This window comes from Trachurus trachurus (genome assembly GCF_905171665.1).
Source record: "Trachurus trachurus genome assembly, chromosome: 21".
Lineage (NCBI taxonomy): Eukaryota > Metazoa > Chordata > Actinopteri > Carangiformes > Carangidae > Trachurus > Trachurus trachurus.
Genome location: NC_139899.1, coordinates 3,180,483 through 3,203,985, shown reverse-complemented (window position 1 = coordinate 3,203,985; position 23,503 = coordinate 3,180,483). Strand labels below are relative to the sequence as shown.

The 23,503-nt window shown below is 42.5% G+C and overlaps 1 protein-coding gene across 2 annotated transcripts; it reads left to right on the top strand.

Moving 5' to 3' along the window:
• The first annotated feature begins 983 nt into the window (after positions 1–983).
• LOC311004961 (glycerol kinase-like) lies at positions 984–23,478 on the top strand. 2 transcript variants are annotated; one of them, XM_083997204.1, is made up of 20 exons: positions 984–1,187; positions 4,704–4,777; positions 5,921–6,027; positions 6,168–6,245; positions 9,503–9,582; positions 9,823–9,960; positions 10,047–10,156; positions 11,300–11,366; positions 14,134–14,169; positions 14,645–14,712; positions 16,076–16,118; positions 16,224–16,304; positions 16,441–16,519; positions 17,450–17,546; positions 18,026–18,110; positions 18,214–18,334; positions 19,779–19,922; positions 20,027–20,113; positions 21,027–21,101; positions 22,931–23,478. In XM_083997204.1, exons 1-19 carry the CDS (start codon positions 1,134–1,136, stop codon positions 21,098–21,100), a joined length of 1,623 nt encoding a protein of 540 aa, XP_083853330.1. In that variant the 5' UTR covers positions 984–1,133; the 3' UTR covers position 21,101; positions 22,931–23,478. The 2 variants fall into 2 exon arrangements, with proteins under 2 accessions (XP_083853330.1, XP_083853331.1); XM_083997205.1 differs by lacking the exon at positions 21,027–21,101 and having other exon boundaries at positions 22,931–23,477.
• Positions 23,479–23,503: the final 25 nt, after the last annotated feature.

The window sequence follows — 23,503 nt, the reverse complement described above, 5'->3', positions numbered from 1 at the left end:
AATCAGAGATATAAATGATATTATAACATTAAAGGGATAGTTCACCCAAAATTCAAATTTCACTCATTATCTACTCACCCTCATGTCAACTAAGAGCTGTGAGAATTTTCAGAGTCCTCCGTTCCTTCTCTGAGTTACGGGGGGGTCTGCGCAGCAGTATTTGTCCATATAATGGTTGTGAATGGACACCAGAGCTCTTCGTCCAAAAAGACACACCAAAAAACATCCAAATACCTCCATACTGCTCGTCTGTAATGTCCCTCTTGTATTGAAGCCCCGACATGAGAAATTGTTCCGAAAAAAATTAAATAAGTCTATATTTTAAGCTTGTTTGTAGCGGAAGCTCCCAGTGTCTCAGTTCACTGCTCTGCCTGTGTAAGTGCAAATCTCACGTGATTTGCACTGACCGGCGGAACAATTTCTCATGTCGGGGCTTCAATACAAGAGGGACATTACAGACGAGCAGTATGGAGGTATTTGGATGTTTTTTGGTGTGTCTTTTTGGACGAAGAGCTCTGGTGTCCATTCACAACCATTATATGGACAAATACTGCTGCGCAGACCCCCCCGTAACTCAGAGAAGGAACGGAGGACTCTGAAAATTCTCACAGCTCTTAGTTGACATGAGGGTGAGTAGATAATGAGTGAAATTTGAATTTTGGGTGAACTATCCCTTTAAATGCTGATTTAGGCCTATTGTTTCTCATTTAATATGAATCACATTTCTTGTAGTAGTGTGCTGCATGCTGACTGTGGTGTAGCTAATCTTTTTTCTGAATGATATTTAGACAAACAATCCAAGTGAGTTGGACTGATTGTGTTTTTGGGGTGGATACATTATGGATCCTCGGGACCTTTTTCCTGTGAGAACGTGCCCCCAAATCTGATTGGTCGGAGGCTGGCCGACGCCTTCTGACCAGCAGCCAATCGGTCGGTCAGGGCCGGTTCCGGTCTGTCCGCCCGGCCCCTCTGCCCCTCACGCGGAGTCGCGGCTGGTGTTCAAGAAAGTTCAAACCACTCGTGCCGGGGAGTCCAGCAGCCTCACACAGAGCCACACAGAGCCAGCAGCAGGCCGCCATTAACGCCTTCTTCTCCGCGTTGTAACCGTCAGTCACTGCACCAAAGGAGCGAGGATGGATCCACTGGTGGCTGCTATCGACCAGGGCACGAGCTCGACGAGGTTTCTGGTGAGTGACACTGTGGAGTCCAGTCGGTCACACGTTAATGAGCCGGTTACACACTCAGACAGACACACACTGAGCCGTGCTCACTCCGGCGGGACCTCCTGTCTTCCACTCTCACGCTGTGACCTGTTTCATTCACCGTTTGGCTCATTTTAAACGATAAAGACCAAAATCTCGTAAAAGAAAACAGCCTAGGCTAAATATTGAAACGAGAATTTGCGGGAACACGATTATTTTAGTTTAGCTTAACTTACATGCTACGTGGAGCTAATTGGACGTCTGCTGTCGTATCTTTGTGTTTCCTGTATAATTGAATGTTTACATGGGAAAAAGAGGCATTCTCTGCCTGTGTGGAGTTGTAAACCCATCACCTCTCCGTGTATGGGTGTGTGTGCGTCCCTACTGGTAAATAAACACACTGCACGAGAGCAGCTGATGTAGCTACAGTAACCACGTCGGCTTTTACTGTGTAGCCTATACGGTCTCAGCGACTTTTTCTAATCTGGAGAAATATAACTTAAACCAAAACGAACTCAGCTCATTTGCTCGATAACGATACAAGGCAGTGCCAGTGACAATGGATAGCTACTGAGTGATTCACCAGCTTGAAGTATTTTCAGTGGTTAACTGTCTTATTTTAAAAAGGTGGTGGTAGGCTACAACCGTTCAACTGGTGTAAAGTTGTGATAACGACAAGTTGAACTCAGAAGTTGAGCTTTAAGTAGCCTAATAAATGAAAACATGAATTCAAATGCTGCTAAACATGAAATCCCACTGTCATTCCCTGTCACAGCAACACACTATGAGTCATATGGGTATGCACTTTGGTCACATGGCCGATGTTTACAAACACTGAGTTGATTATTGAAATGCCAAATAAATTAATATGTGTTCAGCAGACAAGTAAATCTTGGCTGATCCTCTCCTGCAAAGCCTCATTAAAACCCATTGACAGTGAATAAACTTTGAGGCTGTAGCTCTGTGAGATTCTTCATGGTTTAGTTAGTAGAAGCCATGTTCACAGCTCCATGGTGTCCTCCCAGTGTCCCTCTCTCACATGGGACTGTCTTCGTGCTGCATGAAAATTATTATTTATTCATTTATTCATTCAGATTTGAATCTACTTGTGTTTGTTGATGAACAGATTGAAGCCTGCTCATGCTCAGTCATCCAGTGTGAATGAAGCTGGCCCCTCTGCAAGTAGGTCAGACTGGAGAGTCTTGGCAGAGCAGACAGAAAGCATTCTGTTCACCTCAGTAAAGCAGCTTCAATGTGTTTGTGAACTGTAAAGTAAACTTAATATAAAGTGATTACATCCCACATTTGTTTATGGCAGTAATGAAGTTGCATGGGTGAAAGGACGGGGTCAGATAGTTTGAACTCACATGTGTGTTTCCATATGCACCTCCATCTTTTTTTTATTTTGAATGTATGTGGTCCAACAGTATGGATGTCCACAGCAACTAAGGAGTCATTACTTTTCCTCTGGATGCTTGTGTTAAACAGTGACTGACCAGTTCTTTTTAAGGGGTCTTTGACTGTTTGTGGGGCCCCTGCCCGATGTCCATCCTCTGACACGTCGGTCAAGTCAAACACACGTAAAGGTGACTCTGACCAGCAGTTAAACTTTAACCTGGACGTCTGTTTTGAGTTCCTGTTCAACTTAGTCCCAGTGACCAATTACGCAAGTGTCTCTCGTCGTCATTGATGATGATGATGATGATTATTAAGCTCTTGCACATATTAAACTAATTACTCAACCTAACTGAACCTCCTCCATGCTCTTTGCTACAATTGCTCTGCAGTTTCTAATCTAATTTTTACATACACATGTTATGGTGTCATAAAGATAATGTTGGCTTTATTTTTCATGAATGCTAATCTAGATACAGTGACATCACCATGTGATGATAAAACATAAACACTGTGTTACAGATTGCCTTTGATCCAGTTTACTACATAGTGAATGGCTGTCCACTTCTGTGTGTTGTCTGGTTTTGATTTGTCACTTTCCATGAGCAAAGCACAGCAGTGTGTGTGTGTGTGTGTGGAAAATCAAATCAATCATAATGTAAGAATCTGTGTATTGTGCCAAAACAGGCGGGTTGACAGTGAAGTTGAATGAACAATTTTTCAAAGTCTAGTAGTGTGTGTGTGAGCGACAGGACTTTACTGAACTAGACTTTGGATGTTTGTGGAGCAGTTTAACGTCCAATTGCATCAGACAGGTTTATACTTTAACTGGCCCAGTCATATGTTCTGTCCTCATGATGGTGTGAGGATGATGATCCTGTGTGTTGTGCAACTCTGTGTGTAACAACTGAATGTTGCCGCTCTGCTCGGTGTCAGCGGGGTCAGCGTATGTAGTCTGTGTCTGTCAGCCATAAAGAGTTTAATGTTGCAGTGGTGGCTCATATGTCCCTGAAGGTCGGAGCCTCCTATACTGTCTTTAAAGGAATAGTTCAACATTTTGCCAAATTGGCCCATTGCCATAATCCCTATAGTTTCAGGAGTAGGTTCGGTACCTTTAATTGTTGGTGTAAGCTATTTTTAGAGTGGCAGAGCAGAGCGGCGAGCTGCTCAGAGCTACGCTACGGAGGCTAATGGGATTTCTTGGTTTCCCTCATCAAACTCATCAAATACACAATCCAACAACTCCTAAACGCTCTGATGGACAAGTTGTGACCTGCACATTCACCACGCTATGAGATAATAACGTAACGTTGCAAGACAGAGTTGTTTTAGAGGTAAATTCAGAGACTGCTTGCCGGAAAACTGCCTCCGACGGGAACGCGCATCAGCGGTTTTGCATGAATTTACCTTGAAAACAACTCTGTCTGGTAACATTCTGTTATTATCTCATATCGTGGTGAATGTGCAGGTCACAACTTGTCCACCAGAGCGTTTTGGAGTTGTTGGATTGTGTATTTGATGAGTTTGATGAGGGAAACCAAGAAACCCCATTAGCCTCCGTAGTGTAGCTCTGAGCAGCTCGCCGCTCTGCTCCGCCGTTCTAAAAATAGCTTGCACCGACAATTAAAGGTAACAAACCTACTGCTATGACTATAGGGATTATGGCAATGGGCCAATTTGTTGAACTATCCCTTTAAAAGACCGTATCTGAAGCATAGACCTATACTGTGTAGACCAGTGCTGCAGGGAGCTTCATCCTATTACTGTATTAGAAGAAATGCTGACTTACATCCAACTGAAGGTTATAACTAATACCACACTGCTTCTTCCTGCTGTCCCTGGCAGCACCCAGGGGCGACGTTCCTGTCGGGTGCAGGATGAAATCCAGCCAATGATGATCGCTATCTTTCCAGCCTCTGCCTCTCCGTGTCACAAGATATCACTGGAAAAATAAATTGTCCCCCCCCCCCCCCCCGTCACACGACTCGAGTGCTGCGCGAGATTGTTTGTTATCTCATAAAGACAACGACTCGTCACAAACGTTCCTGCCACCTTCCTCCCACCTGTCTGACTCTGATCACAGCCTCATCTCATGTTTTTCCACAGGTGTTCAATGCCAAAACAGCCGAACTGATCAGTCACCATCAAGTAGAGATCAACCAGAGTTTCCCCAAGGAGGGGTGAGTTCATCCTTCATACACAAACACTTTCAAAGGGACAGAAAATAAGAATTATTTAAAAAAAGAAGCTTCAAATCCACACTGTGTGTCTGAAGAGAAAGTCTTTGTATGTTGTGATTGCTTCGTTATGTTTTATGTGGTTAATCTCTGACTTAATTTGGCGTGTGCAACATAACTGGGTCTAAGGTCCAGCTCATATTTCACTGTACTCACGGAAGCTGTCTCGATTGTGCATATTTAGATGTTACAAATGACAATCTGGCTGAAGAAAAGTACAAAGCACCAGAGGCCACACACTGTCACCGCACAGTAGCCTGTTGTGTCAGTTTCTGTGTTCCTGAGCTAAACTACATACATACTTTTAAATCAGGCAACATAACTTGCAACTTCAAATCCAAGAGAAGTAAAATGACCACAAATGGATTTGCTTGGCTAATAACCACAACGTTCCTATCACAGAACATGTTCACACCTTTTACCTTTTTTTTTTTACTAGGAGCACACAGTGGCCCTAACTTCAAATTTTAGTAGCACAAGCAGAACATTTAAGGGTGTAAATTGACTTGCAAGGCAAATATTCACATTTCCTTTTCATTCATGATCCTCACACACATTAGCCTGCCACCTGTAGTGACAGATTCCATATTTTTGATTCGCCTTTTCCACATTTCACCACTGTAAAAAAAAAAAAGGTAAATTTACTGGTTGGATATTGAAAATTTACCTGCACTGTCTCAAATTTTAGGGGCAAAATGCCTCCATTTAGGGGCAGTCTGGAGCCCTGCACACCTATCAATCATTCTCGTACAAACAAAACTCAACTGCAGGTTTTCATAAATGTTGAGGAAATCAGTTTTTAGTTTCTGGTTTCAGTAGGTTTGGCCTCAGTGCACATATAATTTGAACAAATAATCCCAAAAGCTGCTGTTTACTTTTTTCCCCCGTCCTTAAATTATCTAAAGAAACTATAATAATCGTTTTCTCCACATGGTATGATGGGTGGCAGGTAAAACTTTAACTTTTGACTTTAGCATCTTTGATTTGATTAGATTTTTTTTTTTATCTCTTAGGTCAAAACTTAAATGTGTTTTGTTATTACTCAGATGATGAGCGGCTTTGTGTTTTTGTGTGTGTTTCATTCAGCTGGGTGGAGGAAGACCCCAAGGAGATAATGCAGTCCGTATACGAGTGCATGGAGAGGACGTGTGAGAAACTGTGTCAACTCAACATCGACGTGTCCAACATAAAAGGTGGGAAACCCAGGAGCTAACTGTGGGCCGGTGTGTGGCGACCACACCCAAAACCAAAACCAGCTGTTAACCACACCTAACAACAGAGAGATGGGTGGGAGTGGGGGTTTTTATTGACATTTATGTTGTTGTTTTCTCAGCGGTTGGAGTGACCAATCAGAGAGAGACCACACTGGTATGGGACAAAGAGACCGGAGAGCCTCTCTACAATGCTTTGGGTGAGTCCATTAAATATCGGAATGTCAAAGTGTCACAGCCAAACACTTTCATGACCTAATAGTTCTAATTAAGAGCCAACAGAACCACTATATGTAATGACGCACCAAACTTGTTCCTCGTGTCTTTGACTGAGCCAATAAGATTGCATCATCTGGCAAACAGCACAGTGTTACATTGGATTGTAGTGTCCAGTGTCGTCCCTGTCCCTGTCTCCGCCCCGCCACTCACCATCTCATGTGGCAGTGACTCGGTGTAGGAGCTGAGCACATACTGTCACCACACACTCCTGCTTTGTGTGCTAATATTACTAGCAGAGACAGGCTTTCATTCATATACCCCCCCCCACCACCACTCCTCTCTCCCCTGTAGGCTAGTTTGTCTACAGGCTGTACACACTGCTGTTTAAAAAGGAATGTGTCGGGGGGAGGGCAGTAAGAATGTCAGTGTGCACAGAAGAAGTAGAGGTAAAAATATCCAGTTTGCCACCATGTGTTTTAAAAGATGTGACGTAAAGGGACATTGTGTAACTTCTCCTGTTATCTAGACTCACGAAAATCGATTATTTTGTTCAAAAGTCTGTTTTTCATTAATCAGTAATCCCCCCCATCAACAAAGTGAAGTGTTCCTTTCAGCTCTGAATTAGCCGTTCATATCATTCATATCTCCATGGAGCGGGTAAGCTCGGTGCTGGCTGCCATGTGGTGTCGCCATGTTGTTACGTTCAGTGGCAGCGTGACGGTAGGAAACCACGGAAACTCAGCGGAGACACCGGAGCTGTCGGCTCAGGTCGAGGTGGCGTCTGTGAAAAGTCACCGCGGTAACGCAGTGAGGAGGAATGGAGCGTTACACTGACGCTGCATTCACCTGCAGTCGGGCAGACGGCCGTCGGTAACAAACCAGATGTTATTTTAGTCACAGAAGTCCAGAGAAAGACGTTGGTCAGGTAAACAATACCACATCGCCATGACAACATATTGTCGCGTGTATTGTTTTGCCTCGTGCTGACGGACCACTTGTTTACATAGAGGCTTGTTTATGCCGTTACGTGCAGCGGCTGTCGTCCGTCTGCTGTCTGCCCAATTTCACATGAATGCAACATGAAAAATACGATTGAGTTGCTTGCGATATACAACCGCAACGCTAGATGGGGATAATTCCTACACAATGTACCTTTAAAATATAATATATAAATATAAATCATTTATCTGATGGAATATTTTGTCTGTAATTACTGAGACTAATAAGTGATAATTCTCTACAACGTTCTGCATTTTACATGATCATAAAATTTAATTTGAAGTCCATCCAATAGTTGTGAAGACAATTCACTGTGAATCACAAACATCCCAGTAAAGTCAGAGTCTGTCCAGTCTGGACCATAGACTGTAAAAAGAATGGACGTAGTGTCCGTGACGTCACCCATTGGTTTTGGGGAGTCTGTTTTGTGCCGCTACTACGGGGGTTTGAACCGCGCCATGTTGGATTCTACTTGCCATATTTGGAGCGGTGCGGCCGTTGGCCGGCCGAGAGCCCGCCCACTGGCCTCGTAGCAGCGGTCGCCGGACCTGTCACTCAACGGTTCTGCGCCCTGATTGGCCAGAACTTTAACCCTAATAATAGTAAAACGGTAGAGTTTAAAAAAAATTCACCCCCCTCAGAGTGTGTGCGGGGGTAGAAACTATCGATTGAGACCAAAAAAATAAAATGTACCAGGCTGTAAATATGTTTTTTTAAGCTGTAAAATCGGCTATTTTAACATGGGGCTGGATTGGAGTTGCTCCCTTCTGGAGCCAGCCCCCAGCGACAGCCGGGGGGATTGCAGCTTTTTGAATGCGGAAGTGAGCTTCACTTCTCAGACCGACAACTGCCCCCTTGGTCTGGACTGACCGTTCTCTGCAGCAGTGGACCGGCCCAGCAGGGTGATCCACATGTCTGAGCCCCACAGCCTGTCTCCAGGCTGACGCTGACCCCTGGACTCAGCTCTCTCTTCACAATAAAGTCTCTGCGTTGTAGTTCCTCCTGCTCCAACCTGCCTGTCCATATCACTACTTTACTGTTGAGGGAACAAGATGCTGTGATACTTGAACTCTCACTTGTGGCAGCATCTCCCCTGTAGCCCAGAGAAAGCCTTCTTTGTTTTTCTACAGAGATGCTTTGTACTTGGTTGTGGAGTGCTCTAGTGCACACTCCTGATGAGGGGCTGCCAACACAACCACATCATCTCCAAAGAACAAAGATGAAATTCAGATGATTGAAAACTCTTCCCATGCAATAACAACACATAGCCACTAAAGTTCAGATCAGGCAGGTCGTTCCAGCCAATTACAGATGTCCCTTCAGGTTTCACTAATGACATTGGTAATAATACCTATTGCTTTAGGTGGAGGGCCCTCCATTGTGTCTCTTTTAGACTGAGCCTGGTTGGGCACCCTGGGTGGAGGCCTGGCCATCAGACCCCCCCACTCCCCCCAACTCCAAGAACACTGTTCATAGGGTTTTGTTAGTCACTCTCACTCTTATTCTGGCCCCTCCCCTGTGACCAGTTTGCCCTGGGACATCTAACCAGGGGCTGTTGTCGTGGACAGCACAGTCCTCAGGATCACTGTGACAGGCCGACACCTCCTTAGTATATTTCTGTTGTTATTCATTCATTCATTCATTGAGGTTTCCCTGATTTGCAATGATGTCGAGGTACAACAACAGAAAAATACAAATCAAGCAAAGATTAAGACAACACTGAAGTGAGGTGGTTTGAGAGCAATGTCTTAAAAATGTCCAGGAGTAGTGAGAGTGTAAATGAGTATGTTTTAAAGATGGTTCCATGTGGTTGGTGCACAAAAACTAAAATGAGCCACTCCTCCATCCTGACCAATGACCATGGTTTGTCGTCTCAGAATCACCGGCTCAGTCACTTTTTCTTTGCGTCTCTAACTGACTCTCTGCAGAACTGGTGGGACTGGTTCTCTGTGGCTTAAGTTCTCCAGGCTGTTTGATATGAGATAATGTACATAAGGCTGTTTTATTTCATTTACTTCATTTGTGTCAATACAATGGCATATGGAATCTTTGGAGCCAAATTTTGACTAATTTTAAAGTCTGCTGAAAGTTTATTAGGGTTGCATGTGGACATGAGGGGAGGGTGTTGAATGTCAGTGGTCATTCTGTCAGTAACACAGAGTTCAGATTCTTGTGACAGCACTAATCTATATGTCTTATGTTCCTGTGTGTAAGCCTTTGTACCCTGCTGTGTCTGTAGTTTGGCTGGACCTGCGCACACAGTCAACGGTGGAGAGGCTGATCAACAAAGCTCCGGGCCGAAACAAGAACCACCTCAAGGTGAGAGAAGTCCTTTCTTTTCCTATTTTGGTTGTTTTCAAACCTGACTTTCTTTTTCTTTGGTTCAGGCTGCAGTGTTAACAAAAGAAACACAAACAGGATAGCATCCATAGATTGTCTATAAATCAATGCCTGGAGTCCTTTCTTTCTACGTTGCTAAGGAAACATTGAGGAACTTCAAAGAAGAGATGTTGACCCACACCATCCTAATCTGTATCTCTGCTCTCCTCATTTCTCCAGCACAAAACGGGCCTCCCCATCAGCACCTACTTCAGCGCCGTCAAGCTGCGCTGGCTCCTGGACAACGTGGATGAAGTGCGACAGGCGGTTCTGAGCGAGAGAGCCATGTTCGGCACAGTGGACTCCTGGATCATATGGGTAGGACGGGTTTAGAACCTGCAACAGCGCGTCTCTTTGTCGACGGTGTGTGAAACACACCTTGACCTCACTGCCTGTCTCCTCAGTGTCTGACGGGGGGGAAGAACGGAGGGGTCCACTGTACAGATGTATCCAACGCCAGTCGCACCATGCTCTTCAACATTCACACCATGGACTGGGACCCTGAACTGTGCAGGTAAACACAGGCAGTTAAACACACACAAAAGAACCATTTGAAAAGCTTATGCAGTGGTTTTCAAAGTGGAGGAAGCGGCCTCCTTGGGTTTTTTTTGGAGCATTAATATAAAATTGAATTTAAAGCAACTACAAAGAACTTTTTTGCTGATGTCTCTGTGTGACTTACAACAGCAAATGTGGCCATCGGTGAGAAGATAACTTATTTCTAAATAGTGTAACTCTTCACCTTCGGGTCGGTCCACTGGATGAAACGATTTTCGGCACTTAGACAAGCGACTGCACGCCAGATAAGCATCTTGACGACAATACGTGCTAAAGCTCGTTCGAAATGTAGTCTTCATCCTGACAAAACACTACCGCTTTTGTCCACAAGGGTCGCCAAAATCAACACAGAATGAAAGTTCTTTGTAAATGCTTTAAAGAGGAACAATGCAGGATTTGCATACCTTAATTTAGCAGCTTTGGAGTAATTGTGATGGTTTAATAAACGGCTTAACTTGTTATGTGGGAGAATGGAGGGTCTCTGCCTTCCACGCGCATATTGCATCTCTTGGCTGAGAAACACACGACACAAATGCGCCTCGTAACCTGTAATCTCTTGTTTAAGACACAAATATACACATCGTAACATTGTGTATGATATAACGTTATACACAGCTCTGTGGATTGATTTCTCACCGGCTTCGTTGTAAACAAACAGACATGGCCGGGAGGAGGGTTAGCAACACAGCGGAAAAGCAACTGGACTTGCAGTTCCTCTTAAATAAAACATATAGAAATCTAATTTGCCCTGCTCATCTTTCTGATTACCTGCCTGTTAGACTGTTAGTGTTGACCTGGCAGTTTGTGTCTGACATCAAGCTGCTCCGCTCCTCAAACTAGCATGTAGCTAGCCAGTGCTACAAAAATGGACAGGTTTTTTTTTAATTGCTGCAAATTATATACTGCATTTAAGGAAATACATTAAAAAATGATTGTTTTTTTCTATATTTCATAGTATTGTGGATAGTTTTGCTAAGGGGATCCCTGGCAAGAAGCTAATGTTATATTTTCGTCTTTGTTAATGTCTTGCTGCTGCTGATTGTTGCACTGCTGTTATGTATGTAACATGTGGTCATGACATCATGTGTGCTGCTTTCAGGTACTTTGATGTCCCCATGGAAATCCTGCCCAAAGTCAGAAGCTCCTCTGAGATCTACGGCTGGATGGTAAGATCTAGCGTTTGTTTTGACACCTGACCTACATGTCCCTTTCACCTCATTTCACCTCATCCAAGAGTCATACATCTAGATTCAGGATAACTACAGTCATAAAATGATTCTGGTGTAATGGTCTCATGAAATAGCATGATCATGTAAAGGCCATATAACACGATAAGATACAGTATAACTCATGACAAAAGCAGATAATGCACTGATAATGGCGAGATAGCAAACGATTTCCCGTTGAAATGTTATTGTTTTTTGAACAAGGAAGAAGAATTGTGTTTAAACTGGAAGACAGTTTCATTACATGGGCCTGTTTTTAAATCATGACCTATTTATTCAAGGAGTCATCGCATACAAAAAGCCAAGGTGGCAATAATCTGTTTAAACAACAATACAGCCTTTTCTGAATAATATACAGTATGTATATAAAAAAAGCTGTCTGCCATCATTTCATATGTTGCATGTACAGGCACATCTCAAAAAAATGTGAATATCATAGAAAAGTTAATTTATTTAATTTGTTCAATTCAAATAGTGAAACTCATATAGATTAATTACACACAGACTGAAATATTCTATAAAACTAATATAATAATTATAATAATAAAACCCCCAAATTCAGTAAATTGAAAGATTCGTAATATAATTTTAAAAAAAGCTGACTATTGTAACCTAATGGTACCACACTATAATTAGCTGATTAACTCCAAACTTCTGTTAAAGTTTCCTCAATCTGGTTCAGTAGCTCCACTATCATGGAGAAGAGCTGACCTCATCATATTCTACTTTAGTGAGATGCACCTGTATCTGTTCATTACACTGTTTGGTAATAGTGCATGACATGATGATTTCTCCTTGTCAAGTGCAATGCCTGGCAGAAGTGATGGTGCTGGTCCTGGATGAGCTGATCTTCCTCACAGATATATTATTATAATATTCTAAAAAACAGCGTTAAGTGCATCCTGTTTTCCAGCAGTTGTAGGCAGCAAGTATCAACGCACAACACAGGACAGTGTCTGAGAGATCAGGCCCAGATTTATCAGCTGATAACAACTCATAGTTTTATAATAGATGATGTAAAACTCTTGTGCAGTCTCACCCTGATACAGATCTGCCAGATGATGTGATAAGGGACCAGATACAGATGTTGTTGCGATAGATGAGCCCATATTCCAACCAGTCCCATTATAAAACATTTTAGGAACACACAGCTTCTGTTATCATGTGTCTGTTTGCCGTGCTGCTCATATCTTATCTTATGTTTGGTATTAAACCTTTTTTACGCAGCATGCACTTTGCCCCGTAGAACAGAGGTCAGTGACACAGCAGCTTTGTTTGTTTTCTATCATGTTATAGTTTAGATATTTACTTTTTTTTTGCGTTTGGAAAGCTTCCACACACACCCTCCATAGCTACTGTATCTTTCAATGGCAGCATGCAACACTGAATTTTCTTATAATCTGCAAAAAGCTGAAGAAATATCACATGACAAATGTCCTCATAAGAGAGGATTCAGCTCTTTGTCTGCTGCTTCTCTTGTTTTAATGATAACAACACATTTTAGCAGAGGAGTGACACTGTCAGTTATGATCACGTGGAGATTAGTTCACACTAAAGTATGAAACTAACACCATGCAGAGGTGTTAAGCTGTTCAAATGGCAACACACACATCATTATCTGTTCACAGGATTATTGACATAATAATGCCCATTAGGTAATAAAATCCCTGCCTCTGTTCCTGTGTATTCACTTAATCCTCCATCCATTATGTCGGTTTATTATGAAATTTGACTCTGTTAATGTGTCCTACTATAAATGAATAAAAAATATGACATATTTAGCTGCAAACCAGTTCTCATGTATGACTGACCTTGCTTGATTCAAATGTTTCAGATGTAAACACACCAGGGGTATTTATCAAGCTTCTTAGAATGACTCCTAACAACAGTACTAAGAGTTGACTCATGAGGAAGTAAAATCTTTGCTGAAAGCTGCACTTAAAAGTTAGTTATCAAGCGTCCTACTTACACTTATAGTGAAGTGTAGGACTGAATCAGTCTCAGTACTATGTGCTGGAAATGGAATTTGAAATGACGTCACTTCAAGTGCATAGGAATGACGACGGCTGAATGGAATCCTTATCTAAGAATATAGAAATATCTCAGTGAATAGTTATATGGCCCATGGGAGTGAATATTCAACCGTATTTTGACAATAATCTACAAAATAATACAAAATATATACGTTGGAAATGAATCAAAAATAAATGTTTCCAAATCGTTCCAATTAATTAATTCAGCGTTACACTGTTGGTGAGATGACGTCCCTCATTAAATCCGTGACAGGGATGATACCAGACGATATCGTTTGATCAACTGTTTATCATCAAACAAAACCACAACGTCCTTCAGCCCCCAGAAGGTTCTCGCACGACTCTCTGGCCTCAGTGCCATCCTCTCCTGGCATCCTCTTACCACGTAGGACACCTCTGGAGGTCCCTTAAATATCTGGGGGAGCAGGAGGGATTCTTAGACCTGAGAAAGCTGATAAATAGCTTTTATTCTTTTTATTCTTTGACAGTAGGACTAAATTCCACAAATTCTCAGCACTTAAGACTAAAATGGCACCCTAAGACGCTTGATACAGTAAATACGGCCCGTGGTGTGTACCGTACTGTGGTATTGTGTATTTGATGAGTTGAGTCAGTAATCATCCTGCAGTTGCTCCTCCAGAGTCTAATCATGTCTGTTTGTTTCCTCTGAGCAGAAGTGCAGCTCTCTGGCAGGAGTCCCGATCTCTGGGGTAAGGCCTTCTGCATGTTATGTAACTTTGTCAGAATAGCAACATGTGTCTATGGTTAGTGTTGGGACTGTCACTGGGTGCAGGGCTGGCGTTTATGTATATGAAGCTATACGTTGTATTGTAGCTCCACCAACACGTCAGCCTGGGTCATGTTATCCTATGACAGATTCAGAGTCAGTGCTTGTGTGTCCAGAATCCTACTTCGTGTGGGGTCCAACAACTAGTTAGTTGAGACCAGTAGTTAAGACAAGGGTTTTAAGGTTTGGGTAGTACTCAGGGTCCAATCAGGATAGAGGGCCGGGGTCTCACACTTGCACAGTTAAGGTGAAGGGGTTTAGAAATGTAATCTGTCTGTAACAACTCGAGTCCCCACAAATATAGTACAACAAGAATGTGTGTGCATGTGTCTATGGAAACGCGCACATGGACAGTCACATGACTGAGCCCTCTAACATAAACCATGTGTGTGTTCCAGTGTCTTGGCGACCAGTCGGCTGCTCTGGTTGGTCAGATGTGCTTCACAGAAGGACAGGCCAAAAACACGTAAGTCCTCACTGTAGTGGAGCCAGAAACAACGTGTGTGTGCATGTGTGTTTGCAGGAGAGGTGTGTACGAGGTGAAACAGCCACTGAGTTCACTCTACATGACTGTAGAAGTGGACATGTGAAGGATCACTACAACCATGTTAGACCCAACAAGCAGCAGGAGTGTCTCTGACACTTCACTGTGTGAATGACTCTTACTCTGCCACATATGGTGCTCCCTCACAGAGCTGCTGCTGAGACTCAGTCTCTCTCTTTTTTTTTTTTAAGTGTTTATTTTTTAGACAAATAACACAAGACACGTGTGGTAATAACAGGAGTTAAAGACAAACAGAACAACACAAAAACATACAAAACAATACAAAATAGCAGGTGTAGCGAACATGGAACATAATAATAGTAATAATGGTAACAGTGAAAGGATAATATTGATAGACATGGCGAGTAGTAGAGGTAATAGACTTTATATGATAAAGATAGTTGTATTAATAATATTACACTGCATAATAACAGTAATAATAATAATAATAATAGTTGAACAAACAAACAAGAGAAAGAGGAAAAAAATAAATACATACATAATATAAAATAAATAAATAGAAAAGAAAAAAAAGGAAGAAGAGAGAGATAAAGAAGGAAATGAGAAAAAGAGTTGGAGGTTGGGGTCAGCGCCCAGGTGGGTGTGGGTGGGGGCCAGGACTCTGATCACTGAGTGGCGTAGCTGTGGTGTTTCTGGTCAAACAGCAGCACTCTGGACAGGGGACAGGTGTCCACTGTCTCTGTGTCTGAGAGACATTACAGCGTGAAAAATGATCAGAACAATCTTGTCTCTGATCCAGTGTCCTTGTCTGTCACACAGATGTTTTGGACATGTTATTATTTTATTATTAAAATGAAAATGTTTTCTTGACTTCGACTGTTTAGGCTGCTAAAATCCTGATACTTAATTTTTCTTTTTTGTTTCACCTCTACTGAGGAGCCTGCCTTACACAATGTTAGAGACAGTTTGGTGCATGTAAAACATGATCACTGTTGCCAACCGAGTCCTGCTCAAAGACACATCAGCTGCACTAGCAGCAGAAGACACTGTCATTTAATAATACAAATATTGCTGCTGTTTTTGAAACACACTAACTAGCAGCATTAGCTGTTTTGCTTTTTCAAGCTGATAGTATCATCTCATTCAAATGCATCTGAATTGATTTCAGCACAATAGAACAAGCTCAATCTTATAAACTGGTCCAAATCAAACTCAAGTTGAGATCAGGGAGAAACCCGATGAACAGAGTAGACAGTAATGCAGCTCTGCAGGACAACTGTTGACTGACTGATCTCTGATCTGTGTCCTCTCTGGATGTGTGAAGGTACGGCACCGGCTGCTTCCTGCTCAGAAACACAGGGCCCAAGGTGAGACGCCATACATTAATATTTACAAGGCTATGATTTAAAGTATATGCATGTCTTGATGTGTGTTATTTCACTTTGTGTGTGTCCCTCTCTCCTCTGTGTCAGCCTGTCATGTCCGAGCACGGCCTGCTCACCACCATTGCTTACAAACTGGGGAAAGAGGAGCCGGCCTGCTACGCTCTGGAGGTGTGTGACACCGCTCACTGCTCCTCCTCATCCGCAGCTAAATTCAGCTCCATTATCACTTTGCAGTCCTCCATAGTGTGTGTGTGTGTGTGTGTTTGTATGTGTAGGGTCTGATGTGTGTCTTTGTTCCTCCCAGGGCTCGGTGGCCATAGCAGGGGCAGTGGTTCGGTGGCTGAAGGACAACATGGGCATCGTGCAGTCGTCCTCAGAGATCGGTATTTACACTTCATCTCACCTCATCATATGTGAAATTAGTGTCAGTGATAAAGCAAATACACAGGTCCACTATAACAAAGTGATGAAGTACATTTCATTCTTTCTACCCACCCCTCTCTCTCTGTCTTTTTTTTCTTTCTTTCTTTCTTTCTTTCTTTCTTTCTTTCTTTCTTTCTTTCTTTCTTTCTTTCTTTCTTTCTTTCTTTCTTTCTTTCTTTCTTTCTTTCTTTCGCCCATAGAAAGACATTCATCTCTAAGCCTTCAAGTTTTATGTTTTAGCTTTAGCCTTTTTCAACATTGCCTCAGCAGTTTCTTCAGCTCATTCAGCAATAGTGTTCAGCTGCTTTCAGCATTCACATGCATTTCCTGCTGGAAATGCTTTCTTTTTCTAGTTGAATGCTGCTCTTCATTATGTTTTCTAGTATCTGTATTTTACCTGAGTGTTTTATTTTTTGGGAGTGAAGTTGCAGCTTTAACTCCACCGCACTTGGAAGGCAAATATTCTGTACTTTTGATTTTGCTACATTTCTATCAAATCCTCTTACTTTGAAGCAGAGCTCTTACATTCGTATTCATACCAGACGCAAAGCAAATTTTTGTTTGGTTTAGTTCACATTCAACTCATTCTTATGAATCCTAAGTAAAGCAACTTGCACCAACAACGACCATCGTGTTCAGATACCAGTGCTCTATTCTGTCCCCCTTTTACACTGTTTGTCCACTGTGTCTAATATTGTTTGTCTTTTTTTTTTAATGTTTTTATTCTATGCCTGCAGCTCTATGTGCCCGAGACAAATTTCCACGTCGGGGCAATACATTTGATTTAAACTTTAACCAAATACTACAGTGTTGTTGCTTTGTGATGTTAATTGTGTAGAGAAAAGTGAAAACCAACTCTTCCTCTGTCCTTCGTCCTCCTCTCATTCCAGAGAAACTGGCAGCTGCAGCAGGGACGTCTTACGGCTGTTACTTTGTGCCGGCTTTCTCTGGACTCTATGCTCCATACTGGGAGCCCAGCGCAAGAGGGTGAGAGCATCAGCTGTTCAAACACGTCTCAACCATCAGCTGTTATTGTTATTGGATAACAGTGATCCTTCTTTTGGTCTTTCTTGTTTAAATTCTTAGTTTCCTCCTCAGGAACAAACATTAAAGTAGTAGAAATACATAACTGTTGCAGCTGTCTTTCAAGGCAGAAAAAAAGAGCCAGTTAACAAGCAGTTATTGCAAAAAAAGGAAAAAAACAAAACAATACTAGGTGTGTTTCAGTAATAATAAGATAATGGTGATGACAAAAAATATTTGAGAAACTAAATGTACTCCCTTTGTTTCAAAACGACTGCAACCACAGAGAATAAGTCAGAAAAACCACTCTCCTCAACACCATGATGACTCATGCAAAAAGAAACAGAAGCAAAATATATTTTGACTCCTACAATAATCATAAAGTGACCTCACTGTTATGTGACTGACATTGTTAAGTTAATTTCCTTTTCTTCCGTCTCCAGCATCATCTGTGGTCTCACCCAGTTCACCAACAGGAACCACTTGGCCTTCGCTGCTCTGGAGGCCGTTTGCTTCCAGACCAGAGAGGTGAGCATCCTCTCCCTCCCCCAGCTGGACGGACTGGTTGTGTAGAATGTGGTTTTGTCTGTGAGTGTTAGTCAGAGTGTGATGGGTACATTGTGTCTCTCAGATCCTGGACGCCATGAACCTGGACAGCGGCATCCCACTGACGCAGCTGCAGGTGGACGGAGGCATGACGTCCAACAGGTTACTGATGCAGCTGCAGGCAGACATCCTCTGCATCCCCGTGGGTAAGAGCGCTCGCTGCACCCGCCTCACACACACACACACACACATGTATTTGTCAGTAGCTGCGTTTCCATTACAGGTGTTTTGCAAAATAAAAGCAATATTTCTGAAATTTCAAAAAAGCACAATTGCTATGTGCAGATGTTTCCATTGAAAGGCGTTTTGCAAATGAGCCGTAACTTTCGTAAAGTCTAGTCTCGCGACATCCCATAATTCTTTTAAATTCTCATCCTGCCAGACTTCACTTTGAGGAAGATGGACATAAGCGTCTTGCATTTCATATTTCATATTATTTATCATATACATTATTATATTATATATTATGTGTGGCAGTGGCCACAAATAAGGGATTTGTGGGAGAGGATAATGAATGAGGATTTCACAGACGAACTATAGATACAACATTTCAGGATGACCTGGGATACGTTCAATCAGCTTCGTGATGTTCTCAAACCGAAATAAGTGTTTCATAACACTTTTGCGATACACTTTTATATCGATACGTCTGAAAAACCACCTCATGAGAGCGTAAAAATGTTTTAGCGATATTTGAGAGGTTTTTCAAAATGTAGGCGTTTCCATTACCATTTTTTTACTGTGGTATTTAGGTTTTGCACATTTCTTTTTTTTTTTTTTGTAATTTACTTTTTATTGGTTTTTGATTTTGCATGTATACAAACAAACAATCAACTGAATGAAGACCTATAAAAAAAATATCAAGGGGAAAGTAAAAGCGTACATAAGGGGACTGGGAAACACCTCCAGTCGTGAAAGTGAAAAAAAAAAAAGGTAGAGAAAAGTAAATGCATAAAAGTATTCTGATAGTCCAATCTGAGATTACCTGAAGTCTGGTGTTATGGTAGAGAAATATGTAATCCATTTTTGCCAATTTTCAGTAAATAGGTTTTGCACATTTCTAGAGGTAATAGAAACGCACCTGCTGACTTTAATCCAGAAGATGCAGGCTGAGAGATAGAGATAGATTTTTTTAACGGCAACAACAGAAGTATGTATTTCTTTTCTGTGTGTCGGGGTCATTGGAAGGAACACAGATGGCGTTGTGTCAATGACACAATGACACGAGTCTTAACATGGACTGTAGACCTTTAAGTCTTCCCTGACTTTTGTCATATTTAAAAAGCACATGCGTCTTTAGTCAAAGCTGAACTGAGGGTCCACATGGATCCATGTTGGCACCAGGAACCTGCGCTGCTCTGTGTGTCGGAATACTTTTCCACACATGACGACAACAACACAACAAGCTATAAGTGGAGGATGGTGTTGACTAAAATACACCTGCTGAATATCCTGGAACAGTTTCTTCCCTGTTACATGAGAACATTTTGACATCGTACATAATAGAGCCAGCTGTTGTCAGATCAGGTATTGTTTCTAACTTTTCTATCTATTTTCTAGCTATCTATTTTCCTCTTTGTGTGTCCGCAGTGCGACCCAACATGTCAGAGACCACGGCTCTGGGTGCAGCCATGGCAGCGGGGGCAGCAGAGGGGGTGGATGTGTGGAGCCTGAGCCCCGGTCACCTGCCTCGCCTCACGTCAGAGAAGTACCAACCTCAGATCAACTCTGATGGTAAGAACACACGCAGTCCTCAGGTCAGAGGGCGGGACTCTGCTGCCACCTAGTGGACGCTGCTTTATTCTATGACTTCAACTTGTTGTCCCTCCTCATCACAGAGAGCGAGTTCCGCTTTGCTCGGTGGAAGAAGGCCGTCCAGAAGGCCATGAACTGGGAGACGACGGAGCCCTGCTGCAACTCTAACGGTACAAACCGCTGCTCTCATCTCAGAAACCTTTCAACCAATCAGCACATGGACTTGGATTGTCTCAGGGTGTATTCAGACAGGTGGCTCGTTTGTTTTGTCCCAAATCAGGGGCTTTTGGGTCGTTTGTGTTCACAAGGCAGCAGTCCAAAGTTGTAAACAAATGCCATGTGAGAACCAACTGTTCTCTCATTGGTCAGAAGTCTTACCCGGAAGGAGGAGGAGAAGTTTACCCGGGTAAAACAAAAACCACAGAACAGGCTAGTTTGTTTTCTTGAGTCAGTTGTGTTGGTTGCTGAGTCGATTGTGTTGTTGGGGTTAAACGATCCCTGTTTCTGACCAACATCTCCAAATGAGCCAGGTCTGAATACACTCTAGATAGAATAAACAGTCTACAGATTACAGATACACATCCAGAGTCATCCATCGCACAAAGCTGTTCAGTTCCCGCCCATCGCTGTAGAATACCACTGAGTTCTGGGCAAATTAAGACTTCTTTCAAAATAAAAGTCCACCAAGGACCAGCATCCAGCTGCTCAGCTGCTTTTACATCAGCAGAGTGTCATTATGTTAAACACATACAGGACATTAAACATTCAAATTCAGCAAAGAGTGAAATAATGAAAAGGAAAACCTGATCTCTGTCTGTACAGACTCTCTTCTCTTCTTCTCTCTGCTCCCTTTTGATTATTACCATGGTTACACTGGTCCTAGACCTGAGTCACCCTGGGGCTAAAGTGTCTTCTTTATAACTGTGTCGAACATCAGACACAAGTCTGGCCCAGCAGACTGCAACATCTGTGTAACCAGCTGTTACCTACATCAGAGACATGTGGAACCTGTTAGTGACTGATCCATCTCGGACGCCCCCTCTCTCTCCCTCTCTCTCTCTCTCTTCTCTCATTTACCAACAGGTTTAGGGAAGAAGATGAACGGCGCCCCCTGGGGGGTTCCTCCCACCCCTCCCCCCACCAGAGTTGACCCATAAGGTCCGGCATTTCCTGCTGCATGCTGTGTGTGTGTGTGTGTGAACCTTTGACAAGCTGCACTAACTTGTGTGTGTTGTGACGGGCTGACTGTGGCGTGGGTTTCTCTCCAGGCATCACTAACACACTGACCCAGGGTCTGACTGATGGAGACCTGAGACCTGGTCTGAGGGCTGGAACCTTAATGAAGGAAAATGATCCGTGATCCAAACTCTATGTTTAACTCATCTAAACTACCTTTTAAAAAATAGAATAAATAAAAAAAATCAGAAAAAAACAGCGAAAAAGGCCACCGCTCATCCATTGGCAAAATACTTAGAAGAGGTGCTGGAGCTGAACTTTGAAACTTGAGAACAACAAAATAGAAAGTGTCTATTGAGAACAGGAAACACCAATACATAGAGGTTATTTTCAATACAGAAAATAAAGTACAAAAACACAATAGAGAAAAGCAACAAAATCTATGCAAACATCAGGTAGTGGCCATCATATAGTATAGTATAGCATAAAATCTATTGTAAAAAAAAAAAGATGGATACATTTTTATGGTGTGGTTATGGTTCCATCCTTTCAGCAGGTAAATCAACTCTGTCAGTCCAGCCTGGTGTTTCTGTTGGATGGGTTTGCATGTTACTGTGTTTATTGTTTCTCACTTTCTTCCTGCTGACTGAAGGACTGGTGTTATTACACTAAACACTTATCATTTAAACATTACGAGAGGCTACTGTGTCTGAGGCTCAACTTCAAAAGAGAGCTTTATCGGTCTGGATTACAATCACAAAATGCTGTTGTACAAAAAACAAGTCAGTTGTTGAAATATTTCAAACCATCTCAGAAGCTGCTGAACTGAAATGGCCGAGAGGCCTCAGTGCAGAACAAGGCACCAACAGTGGCTGATGAGAGGATTTAATCTGAACTAAAATATAGAAGCCAGTTGATAGCTGCTACAGGGCCTGTGAAAAGTTGTCATACCCCTTGAACTTTTCCATATTGTATCACGTTACAACCATAAACTTAAATGTATTTTATTGGGATTTTATGTGACAGACCAACACAAAGTAGGGTATAATTGTGAAGTGGAAGGAAAATGACACATGGTGTTCAAGATTTTTTACAAATCAATGACCAAAATTGTGTGGTGGAAACGTAACACTGCACATGAACCTGAACACATCATCCCCACAGTGAAACATGGTGGTGGCAGCATCAGGCTGTGGGGAGGCTTTTCTTCAGCTGTTGATGGGAAGATGGATGGAGCTAAATCCAGGACAATCCTGGAGTATAAGCTGTTAGAGGCAACAAAAAAAAGACTCACCTTCCAGCAGGACAACCACCCTAAACACACAGCCAGAGCTACAATGGACTGGTTTACATCAGATCATATCCACGTGTTAGAACGGCCCAGTCAAAGTCCAGACCTCAATCCTATTGAGAATCTGTGGCAAGACTTGAAAACTGCTCTCTGAATGGGCTGAATACAGAGATTTTTATTTGTAAAACATCTTGAACACCACGTCACATAAATTCCCAATAACATACATTTAAGTTTGTGGTTGTAATGTGACAAAATGTGGAAAAGTTCAAAGAGTATGAATACTTTGCAAGGCTCTGTATGTTTCTTAAACCATTATTATGTTGTTTCCCCCTGATGTTGATGGGTTGATGGTTCAGACTCTGTGCAACAGAAGCAGCCTCAGTTTGTTTACATGTTTGGTTCTGAGTGGTTTGGATCTAACTATTTGCCTTTTGTTTTCTAGCAGATTAAACCTCTGCCCAGCTCTCAGTCTGTCCGTGTCGTGGTCTCTAAAAGCGCTTCTGTTTCACCCACACAGACGAGCAGCAGCAGCAGTAGCAAAACCGCCGGTACGAGATCCTCATGGGAACACGGAAGACGAGTACGGAGGAGGAAATGTGCTCACAGTGAACACAGGACTTGATTGCTGCATGATGGGATGTGCAGTCATCTGGAGTGAAGTATATAGCCTATTATAGCAGTAGCATCTCACGGCCGAGATACAACGCCACAGTTGGATCATCGACCACCAAGTGCCGTCCAGACCCCAGCGACCTGTGGAGCTCTTTGAAGCAACAAGGGAGCCATGTTTGGATTTTTTTTCCTTCTTCTTCCTCATCCTTTTTTCTGTTCTTGAACCATCCTGTGAAAAACTGAATTTGCCTTCGACCCCGTTCAGGGAGTCGGTCGCTGTTAGTGGTCTGAAGTCTCACTATTGTACCTCTCTGCTGTGACAACAAAGGACGTGCTGATGGTTTATCTCTACACGGTGTTGACGTTTGTACCTTTTTCTTCTCAGTGTAGCAGATCCACACCAGAGGTCGACCCACAGTGGGTTTTTAAATGCAGGAAATAGACGATAGCTGATTACTTCACAAGAAAATTGACATTG